The 12,620-nt window shown below is 36.7% G+C and overlaps 1 protein-coding gene across 1 annotated transcript in view; it reads right to left on the reverse strand.

Moving 5' to 3' along the window:
- Positions 1-12,620, reverse strand: part of LOC128701519 (uncharacterized) — a 109,874-nt gene that overhangs the window by 17,466 nt on the left and 79,788 nt on the right. The window contains exons 7-8 of the mRNA XM_070101532.1: positions 7,148-7,284; positions 2,068-2,186 (exon numbers count right to left, since the gene is read on the reverse strand). Coding sequence (XP_069957633.1) covers positions 2,068-2,186; positions 7,148-7,284 — 256 coding nt within the window. The remainder of the gene's footprint in view (positions 1-2,067; positions 2,187-7,147; positions 7,285-12,620) is intronic.

Raw genomic sequence — 12,620 nt, forward strand, 5'->3', positions numbered from 1 at the left:
TTTGAACAATAATGGAGCAAAACATACACTACACTACGTAGGCTTTTAAGTTGGACATTGTTTAGTTATTCTCTGTAAGATTAGTATCCCTGAGAAATCGTGATAGATCATTCTCGTTCGTGATTGTGTACAGTTGACCTACATTTGTTTTCCTAACAAGAATTTTCCCATCCCGTGTGAAGCATTGGTGTATTGTGTCGTTATTCTCCCGCTTAAGTTTTCTGACTCTATACAGGAGGTTCTGACGTTTTTTGGTAAGACACTCGTTTATGTATACCTCTTTCTTTACTTTAATAGATGCAATAATTAAGTCTTTTTTCCTGTCATGTGAGTGGAATCTAAGCATAACACTTTTTCTACCATGGGATCCTAGTAACCTGGCTTCTTTTATTTCAGACTCTGGTACAATAACACTTGTTTGGTCCTTTATGATCTGCAGAGTAATTTCTTTACTGTTTGTTTGGTTCATATCACTGGGAAAAAGTGGACTGTTAACTATTACTGCGTCCGATAGTTTATCTTGTTCAGTTTTATCTTCTTGGAGAGCAAAGTAGTCACTGAACTGGTTATCTAAGTTGTTCTTCCATTCTTTTACTGCTTCTTCAACCTTTGTATTAAGAGATATTATTTGTTGGGTATGGCTATCTATGACTGTTTGGATGGTCTTGTCACAGTTAGTCATTCCTGGTGTTGATAACTTTTGTTCAAGACTGAGGATTTTGTTCTCGAGTTGTGTCATCTTGGTGTCTTGTTTTGTTAGCGTCTCTCGAAGATTCATATTTTCAATAACTAAGTTGAAGATGCATGTCTTTAGGGTATCTGGATCGTTGGTCATACCTGAGAGACTACTTGGTAGGTTGAATCCGGGGGAGAGAGGGGAGGATGGGCTGGTGGCAGCCATGTTTGTTGTTATTGTTGTGGTGTCGCCTTGAGCGGTGGTGAGAGGGGTGGTTGCTGGGCCGGCGTCATCCTGGCTACACTTGTTGAATAGTTGATTTTTCGGTGTTTTCTTGCTGGCCTTGGTGCTGTTTCCTCTTAGATTGCGCCTCATAATACTACAGGAATTGTTGTAGTTAAAAAAAAGAAGTTAAGATTTCGTTCGGATTTTTAACCCCGGAGGGTTAGCCACCCAGGATAACCCAAGAAAGTCAGTGCGTCATCGAGGACTGTCTAACTTATTTCCATTGGGGTCCTTAATCTTGTCCCCCAGGATGCGACCCACACCAGTCGATTAACACCCAGGTACCTATTTGCTGCTAGGTGAACAGGACAACAGGTGTAAGGAAACGTGTCGAATGTTTCCACCCGCCGGGAATCGAACCCGGGCCCTCCGTGTGTGAAGCGGGAGCTTTAGCCACCAGGCCACCGGGCTTTTGTCTCCTAATGGATTTCCTTTCTCACAGATAACTATTTATTACAGAAAACTAGTTAGCATCAGTAAAACAGAGGAGGTGCAAGGCTATACATACAGGGAGGTTTGGTCTGGAAACTAACCGCAGGAACTATAATTCCAGCGATCATTCATAAGTTAACAAGCAGTTAATTATTACAATAACTTAACACGACAATCATAACATTACAGTTCACAAGTTATCATAAAATCTTGAGTTAACCATGTTAAGTTTATCGTTAACTTTACGCTAATAAGACTCATTCTTCACACAACAACAAAAATAACAAACCAACAGTACTATCAACGGGACAAACAATTATTATATTCATAAGGAAACGTTAAATCCAAAGGGGTCATAACAACGCCTTGGAAATTGGAGGCAATCAACGAAGGGGAAGACAGTTCCGATTGCTTGGATCAAAAGTCCTTCAGCAGCATCGAGACAACCCTTCCCCTCCTCCCTTGAAAAACAAACTATCCTTATTACCCTACTTAATTCTCTCATCTCAGGCTAAAAGATTTTAACAACATGTATATTATGTGACCCATCTTCAGTGAAGGATTGACAGGGGTAACTATCATACAGAATACTGCAGTAGCACATTACTGATGTATCCAATTTTCCCAAGTACAAAAAAAAAAAAAGGACAAGAGGAAAAAGGATGATATCTCACAGTTTAAGGACCTGATGGTAACCCTGTTTGTTGCTTAGTAGAGCCACGGTATCAGCACCCAATGCCTCACCTAGCTGCTCCCTCACCCACTGACTCTCCCTCCTTGCCACCACCAGCACCTGTTGTAAGCAAGCATATCTTTAATTACATAAGCAAGTACTAAAGTTTTTTATTTAAATAAGTAAGCAGGTACGTAAGTGTTTATTTAAATAAATAAGCAAGTACCTAAGTGTTTAATTAAATAAGCAAGCAAGTACGTAAGTGTTTGTGTTTAAAGCATATCTATTATTACACGAGTGTCAGTAAGGCTGCATGTAACCTGTTCACCACCAGCTAAGAATATATTAATCTTTAAACAGAGATTAGACTCATTGTATATACACTGAGAATTGCGCCTCTGGGGGTATATATATATATATATATATATATATATATATATATATATATATATATATATATATATATATATATATATATATATATATATATATATATATATTGGCAGTTTGGAGGGATATGTTGTGTATCTTTATACGTATATACTTCTAAACTGTTGTATTCTGAGCACCTCTGCAATAGCAGTGATAATGTGTGAGTGTGGTGAAAGAGTTGAATGATGATGAAAGTATTTTCTTTTTTGGGGATTTTCTTTCTTTTTTGGGTCACCCTGCCTCGGTGGGAGACGGCCGACTTGTTGAAAAAAAAAAAAAAAAAAAAAAAAAAAAAAATATATATATATATATATATATATATATATATATATATATATATATATATATATATATATATATATATATATATATATATATATATATATGTCGTGCCGAAAAAGTAAAACTTACCATTTTGGCTTAAATGGCAACGCACGTTTTGCCTAATAAGGCAAGCGAAAATTTGTGTATGCAATAATTTCGCAAAAATCATTCAGAATCTAACGAAAAAATACATTTCATTGTATTTGTTTATTAATAAATTATTGTAAACTTGTATAAAATATATTTAGTTGGATTAGGCTAAATTAAATTGAGCCTGTTATAATAATATTAGGTAAGTTTCGTAAGGTTCTTCTGGTACAAAACCATTAATTTTTATATTAACAATGAAAAAAAATATATCTTTAAATGTATAAGAGAAAATTTTAGAAAGGACTTAATTTTAAGTAATCATAGTTTTGGGGTAGCATCACACAAGATATATACAAACTACAAATGCATAAATAAGAAACGTGAATAATTTACAGTTTTTATTTACGCATTTCTTAAATAATCTTTTTTTTATACAATGGATTCACGTCGCCGTAACCTGGAGTAAGCTGTTTAATAAGTTAAACATATTCAGTAGATATGGCAATAGGTGCGATAAACTAGTCATGTGGAACACTTGGGTGTCTTTATTTTGGAAGTGTTTCGCCACACAGTGACTTCCTCAGTTCAATACAGAGAAAAATGGTTGAAAATCAGAAGGAGTTTGAGGTAATCAGTCCCTCAATCTGGAGTCGACATGATTAGTCCATTAATCTCAATCTCGATTGACTCCAGACTGAGGGACTGATTACCTCAAACTCCTTCTCATCTTGAACATTAAAGTGGTATAAAATACCGACAGGTTGTTAGGTAAGACACATATGCAACAGTTAGGTATCTTTATTTCGAAACGTTTCGCCTACACAGTAGGCTTCTTCAGTCGAGTACAGAAAAGTTGATAGAAGCAGAAGAGACTTGAAGACGATGTAATCAGTCCATCACCCTTAAAGTTTTGAGGTGGTCAGTCCCTCAGTCTGGAGAAGAGCATTGTTCCAAAGTCTGAAACAATATTGTTTCAGACTTTGGAACAATGCTCTTCTCCAGACTGAGGGACTGATTACCTCAAACTCCTTCTCATCTTCAACCATCCTTCTGTGTATTGGACTGAGGAAGCCATTATGTGGGGAAACTTTTCCACAATAAAGATACCCAAGTGTTGTACATGTGTCTAATTTATCAACTTACCGGTTCTCTGACCCATTTATCTCGCTATATGACCCGTGTAAGTTCTGAGCTTCTTTTTGATTATAATAATAATTGACCCATTTATCTACAGGGAATGTGTGTATACTGCCTCACGATAAGCAGACGGCGGATCGAACCTAGATCACTCTACGCTCTGACTCAAAAGGGAGTTAGTGACAAATGATATAGCTTAAAGTTTGGGCTGATATACAGACGACCTGTCGACAAGCTACACAATAGGCTTTTATTGTGACAGTGTTTCGTTCTGTGATGACCTTTATGATTTTTGCTGTTTAATAATACTAATACTAATAATAATAATAATAATAATAATAATAATAATAATAATAATAATAATAATAATAATAATAATAATAATGATAATAATATTTATTTCTACAAGTACATGTACAAGGTATACAAGCCTAGCTGACATCAATGACATAGTACAACACAGAAAGCCCCTTGTTATGCAGAGCATTTTGGGTAAACTAGGTAAATTTTGTCCCAGGATGCGACTCATACCAGTCGACTAACACCCATTAACGTATTTTACTGATAGGTGAACAGGGACAGCAGTTGTCTTAAGGAAACACGTCCTAATATTTAGAGCTTTATCAAGTCATGTTTCGCTCTGTGTAAAGTATTATCAAGTCATGTTTCGCTCTGTTTAGAGCTTTATCAAGTCATGTTTCGCTCTGTGTAAAGTATTATCAAGTCATGTTTCGCTGTGTAAAGTATTATCGTCATGTTTCGCTCTGTGTAAAGTATTATCAAGCCATGTTTCGCTCTGTGTAAGGTATTATCAAGTCATGTTTCGCTCTGTGTAAAGTATTATCAAGCCATGTTTCGCTCTGTGTATAGTATTATCAAGTCATGTTTCGCTGTGTAAAGTATTATCAAGCCATGTTTCGCTCTGTGTAAATTATTATTAAGTCATAATAAAGATCTACACAGAACGAAACGTTATTTATCTCTTTTTTGCCGTCGACTAAATTTTTCTCTGGTGATGTGTTCTTGTTTTCAGGTGTTCTTCACATGTTCTTCTCAGGTAAAAAGTTCTTGCCAGATATTGTTTCTCTCAAGCGTTCTTGTTCTTGGTCAAGTGTTCTTATTAAGGTGTTCCTGCTACCGGGTATTCTTCCTGCCAATGTTCTTGTTAAGGTGTTCTTGAGATAAAGCATTCCTGCTGTTGGCTGTTACCAAGGCCAGATATTTTGCCTCTCAAGTGTTTGTGTAACCAAGTGTCCGTCTTTGCAGGGTTTTTTTTTGTGTGTGTGTGTGACGAATAAAACACATCAGCAACATAGATATCTTTACTGTCGAAAAGTTATCTTTCGACAATAAATATACGTAAGTAGTGCTTGTCGGTTAGGTTAGGTAAGGTTCGTCAGGAAACAGGACAAATGTTTCCTGACGCGGGTTTTAGTCAGATGATGACCCGCCTTTGGAGCTTTTGGTCATCTGACCGAGGCCTTCCGCTGGCTTACCGGTCCACCCCTTTAAAAATTATGGTCATTTATAACCATTGTCTGTGCTTGTCGGTATTTTATACCATTTCATTACGTGTTTTAACGCGGAGTTGTTCTGGTGATCACGCACGTGTACACTTGTTGAGCTGCATTACACTGTGATGGTGCTGGCACAATGAGACAAGTAAATCATCAGTCGCAGGTGTGTGAAGAAAACCAGTTAAAAAGAAAACCTTAATTAAGATTTGCACTCAAAAATTACAAGGGAAATTAAAAATTACTGTAATAACTCCTCCTCACCCCTCCACTCTCTCTCACTCTCTCTCTCTCTTCATAGAATTACTTACAATTATCTAACAGTTTACACAACACTTGTTTTATGAACACAGAGTAAACAATAAAAGGGACAATACTTTAAAGGAAGGGTTTGGGATATTGGCAGTTTGGAGGGATATGTTATATATCTTTATATATGCTTCTAAACTGTTGTATCTGAGCACCTCTGCAAAAACAGTTATTATGTATGAGTAAGTTGAAAGTGTTGAATTATGAAAGTATTTTCTTTTTGGGGATTTTCTTTCTTTTGGGGTCACCCTGCCTCGGTGGGAGACTGCCGACTTGTTGAAATATATATATATATACATATATATATATATATATATATATATATATATATATATATATATATATATATATATATATATATATATATATATATATATATTGTAATATCACCTGTCAAAAGCCTTGAGAGTTAGATGATGAATAACGAAGATAAAGAGAAGCATTTTAAAATACTTTGGGTAGCGATACAGAATAAGGTGATAAGATATAGCGTGGGCACTCAGTACACAAACTACCGTATCTTTATTCTACACGCTGTAATCATAACTTTAGTATTATATCTGCCACTCGTAATCTTGGCTATAATCTTAAATCTGTCACTCATAATCTTAAATATGTAATATAACTTCTCTAACCATGGTGGGCAACCCTATCGCCAATCGCCACGGGTGACGAATTGGCCTTGAGTCTGGCGGATTCGGGTTTGTAATATTTTGGTTCTAATAATGTTATATAAAGATTTCCTGAAGGCGCCCCCCGATTTATGAATGACTGTATTGTTTTTCACAGCATGGAACAGCCACAGAATTGATGTTCAGCCTTAGCTCATTTACAGATTAAGAGGTGTTATCTTACGTTGTCCTCGGTAGGAGGTGGTCGGTCCCTCAATCCTGAAGCGTGAATAAGGGACTGACTACCTCTTACCAATGGTGACAAACCTATCATGTCACAACTACTCCTACCTAATTACCTAATTACAGTGTTACCTCTAATTAACTGAAGAAGCCTGTTGTTCACTCGAAACGTTCAGACAATAAAGATACCTCAGTGCTGCATTATTATTATTATTATTATTATTATTATTATTATTATTATTATAAAATTAAGAGATAAACTCGTAAGAGTTGCCTAAGTGTCGCATATTTATCTTATTCATCACTCGCTGTTGTTGTGTTTAAAGGTGGTGACAGTTCGAGGAGCCGCGTTGAATCTTACCGTTCTTTGAGTCTGATCAACTGTGTTCAAGCTTAACATTTAACAATCATGACCTCTTACCTTGGTCTCGGCGTCGTTGGGGTCACCTCTGTGCCTGGCGCGAGCCATCTCCTCCTGCAGAGCCCTGACCTTCGGGTGTGTGAGGTCAGCTCCTCCCTCAAGCTCCTGAAGGCCTGCTAGCACCTTGTTATAGCACCCTGGAGAGTGAAGAGACATTAATAACAGCTAAGCATCAACGATGGATCAGCAGTATTATTATTAATAGTATATCCAGAGAGAGAGAGAAAGAAAGAAAAACAGCAGTGAGAGCTGACGTTAGGTACTAGATAGTGCGCCTGATACTCATTAAAAATATGACAATAAGTAGAGATGTAATAATTGTATCAAATATATAGGAGAGAGGTAATAATTGCATAAAATATATAAGAGAGAGGTAATAATTGTATAAAATATATAATATTTTTGAAAAAAATTCTATAGGACTATAAACGTGAAATATCTTTGAGAGGTGAAGTGTGTTGACCAGGTAGAGTGGAGACCTCGTTCTAACACGCCTCACACTGAGACCTCGTTCTAACACGCCTCACACTGAGACCTCGTGCTAACACGCCTCACACTGAGACCTCGTTCTAACACGCCTCACACTGACACCTCGTTCTAACACGCCTCACACTGAGACCTCGTTCTAACACGCCTCACACTGAGACCTCGTTCTAACACGCCTCACACTGACACCTCGTTCTAACACGCCTCACACTGAGACCTCGTTCTAACACGCCTCACACTGAGACCTCGTTCTAACACGCCTCACACTGAGACCTCGTTCTAACATGCCTCACACTGAGACCTCGTTCTAACACGCCTCACACTGAGACCTCGTTCTAACACGCCTCACACTGAGACCTCGTTCTAACACGCCTCACACTGAGACCTCGTTCTAACACGACTCACACTGAGACCTCGTTCTAACACGCCTCACACTGACACCTCGTTCTAACACGCCTAACACTGAGACCTCGTTCTAACACGCCTAACACTGAGACCTCGTTCTAACACGCCTCACACTGAGACCTCAATCCCTTTGCTAAACCTAAACACAAGTCTAACATGTTTTTTCTCTATGTATTTGTAATTGTCTTAATAAATGACAGTAGTATCAGAAGTAGCGGTAATATTAACAATAGTAGTACCAGTAGTTGTTGTAGTAGTAGTGAAAGTAATAGTATATTTAGAAAGATGCCGAGGCACCCAGTATAACTATGTAGATACACCGAGTATAACTATGTAGATACACCGAGTATAACTATGTAGATACACCGAGTATAACTATGTAGATACACCAAGTATAACTATGTAGATACACCGAGTATAACTATGTAGATACACCAAGTATAACTATGTAGATACACCGAGTATAACTATGTAGATACACCGAGTATAACTATGTAGATACAACGAGTATAACTATGTAGATACACCAAGTATAACTATGTAGATACACCGAGTATAACTATGTAGATACACCAAGTATAACTATGTAGATACACCAAGTATAACTATGTAGATACACCGAGTATAACTATGTAGATACACCGAGTATAACTATGTAGATACACCGAGTATAACTATGTAGATACACCAAGTATAACTATGTAGATACACCGAGTATAACTATGTAGATACACCAAGTATAACTATGTAGATACACCGAGTATAACTATGTAGATACACCAAGTATAACTATGTAGATACACCAAGTATAACTATGTAGATACACCGAGTATAACTATGTAGATACACCGAGTATAAATATGTAGATACACCGAGTATAACTATGTAGATACACCAAGTATAACTATGTAGATACACCGAGTATAACTATGTAGATACACCAAGTATAACTATGTAGATACACCGAGTATAACTATGTAGATACACCGAGTATAACTATGTAGATACAACGAGTATAACTATGTAGATACACCAAGTATAACTATGTAGATACACCGAGTATAACTATGTAGATACACCAAGTATAACTATGTAGATACACCAAGTATAACTATGTAGATACACCGAGTATAACTATGTAGATACACCGAGTATAACTATGTAGATACACCGAGTATAACTATGTAGATACACCAAGTATAACTATGTAGATACACCGAGTATAACTATGTAGATACACCAAGTATAACTATGTAGATACACCGAGTATAACTATGTAGATACACCGAGTATAACTATGTAGATACAACGAGTATAACTATGTAGATACACCAAGTATAACTATGTAGATACACCGAGTATAACTATGTAGATACACCAAGTATAACTATGTAGATACACCAAGTATAACTATGTAGATACACCAAGTATAACTATGTAGATACACCAAGTATAACTATGTAGATACACCAAGTATAACTATGTAGATACACCGAGTATAACTATGTAGATACACCAAGTATAACTATGTAGATACACCAAGTATAACTATGTAGATACACCAAGTATAACTATGTAGATACATCGAGTATAACTATGTAGATACACCAAGTATAACTATGTAGATACACCGAGTATAACTATGTAGATACACCGAGTATAACTATGTAGATACAACGAGTATAACTATGTAGATACACCAAGTATAACTATGTAGATACACCGAGTATAACTATGTAGATACACCAAGTATAACTATGTAGATACACCAAGTATAACTATGTAGATACACCAAGTATAACTATGTAGATACACCAAGTATAACTATGTAGATACACCAAGTATAACTATGTAGATACACCGAGTATAACTATGTAGATACACCAAGTATAACTATGTAGATACACCAAGTATAACTATGTAGATACACCAAGTATAACTATGTAGATACATCGAGTATAACTATGTAGATACACCAAGTATAACTATGTAGATACACCGAGTATAACTATGTAGATACACCAAGTACAACTATGTAGATACACCGAGTATAACTATGTAGATACACCAAGTATAACTATGTAGATACACCAAGTATAACTATGTAGATACACCAAGTATAACTATGTAGATACACCAAGTATAACTATGTAGATACACCGAGTATAACTATGTAGATACACCAAGTATAACTATGTAGATACACCGAGTATAACTATGTAGATACACCAAGTATAACTATGTAGATACACCAAGTATAACTATGTAGATACACCGAGTATAACTATGTAGATAAACCAAGTATAACTATGTAGATACACCGGGTATAACTATGTAGATACACCGAGTATAACTATGTAGATACACCAAGTATAACTATGTAGATACACCAAGTATAACTATGTAGATACACCGAGTATAACTATGTAGATACACCGAGTATAACTATGTAGATACACCAAGTATAACTATGTAGATACACCAAGTATAACTATGTAGATACACCGAGTATAACTATGTAGATACACCAAGTATAACTATGTAGATACACCAAGTATAACTATGCAGATACACCGAGTATAACTATGTAGATACACCGAGAATAACTATGTAGATACCCCAAGTATAACTATGTAGATACACCAAGTATAACTATGTAGATACACCAAGTATAACTATGTAGATACACCAAGTATAACTATGTAGATACACCAAGTATAACTATGTAGATACACCAAGTATAACTATGTAGATACACCAAGTATAACTATGTAGATACACCAAGTATAACTATGTAGATACACCAAGTATAACTATGTAGATACACCAAGTATAACTATGTAGATACACCAAGTATAACTATGTATATACACCAAGTATAACTATGTAGATAAATTTACAAGATTAACCAACGCTAATCTCAAAGTCCGGAAGGGATGGGAAGGGGGGGGTCACAGAGCGCCTGGGAAATGGGAGTTAATCAAGTTTGATCCGAGAAAGGGCAGGGCAGCTCCAATTATTTGGATCAAAAGACCGCCTGCGTCAAAGCCCCCCTCCACCACTACAGGGGAGTCATTGTAATATATCCGACCTCTGCTTACGACCCCTCAACGGAGCTTCCTTGATGCCGATGAGTGGGGGGGGGGGCTCTGGATCTAAGGAACTGGACTTTTCCATGAATCGAATCTGAATATCTACCATTTATCCCTTAGCTGTATGACCCCTAAATGTTTGGCGTTCCCAATTAATGTAATAATAATAATAATAATAATAATAATAATAATAATAATAATAATAATAATAATAATAATAATAATAATAATAATAATAATGTGGTCAAGAAAACAGACTGAAGTTGGGTGGTTAATAAGGTTTACATCCTATCTACTACACGAATCATTAAAGTTATATGTCACCTGTTCACCCCCCCCCCAGTCAACAATACTTTAATACCTAAAGTAAGGATTAAAGTTATCTCTACGTGTATATACACCGAAAGGCCTACACCTGTGTATAGAGACTGAAAGACATACACTTCACGAAGTATATGAAATGAAGTCTGTTCCAACTCGTTTATGCTGAAAATGGTATAAACTGCGAACATGTTGAAGAATAAGACACATGTGCAACAGCTGGGTATCTTTACTGATGAAACTGCGAACATGTTGAAGAATAAGACACATGTGCAACAGCTGGGTATCTTTACTGATGAAATGTTTCATCAATAAAGATACCCAACTTTTGCACATGTGTCTTAATATTTAACTTGTTTATGATCCCTATACTAGACAATTCCAAGGGCGGTGCCTTGATTCTGGTGAAGGACTCTTGATCCAATGAACTGGAGCTACCTTCTCTCTTGCATAGACCTTTAGGGAACAAGATTCAAACCAGCAGGAAAATATTCAAAGGTAGGTAATCTGACTTCATTTGTGGAAGGGGAAGGGTGAATCCATTTCCCTGGCTGAAGAGCCCTTCACCAGCGTCTTGGAGGGTGAATGCTGTGACACTATCGGTCCGTGTGGGTCATTCAGTGAAGCGTGTGGTGGAGGCTCAATACTCCGTCCACTAATCGCATAGCACATGGTATGGGAACAAAGAATCAGCTCCTGGGTCGAGGCATTGCTTGCCGATAGACAATAAAATGACAGGCAATAGATGGATAAGCAATAGATAGAAAACAAATGGCTAGGGGAACCGAGTTTACAAGCACTGAAAGATTTTTTAACGGTGACTAATCACAAGCAGCGCTACACAAGATTCATTGTTCATTGATAAGCTGATTGTTCTTGACAGTATACCTAACTCACTTATAAGATAAGCTACATTAGTACGTTTGCCGTACACACAAAGTCAAATAAATTCTGAGGAAACCAGGAAGCTTCAGAGTGACGAGTTATTGTTGTGGAGGGAGCAGCGGCAAATCAGTAAGGGCAACTGCAACGCACCATTCCAGTGAAAAGAAAACAAACGCCACACCTAAAACTAAAAAATACAGAACTTAACAAATCATATGAGAGGAAGACTTAAAGGAGTTCTACCTGCCAGAAATCTGAAGCTAAGATTCCGGTGCTTAAGTGTC

Source organism: Cherax quadricarinatus, chromosome 78 (assembly GCF_038502225.1).
Source record: "Cherax quadricarinatus isolate ZL_2023a chromosome 78, ASM3850222v1, whole genome shotgun sequence".
NCBI lineage: Eukaryota > Metazoa > Arthropoda > Malacostraca > Decapoda > Parastacidae > Cherax > Cherax quadricarinatus.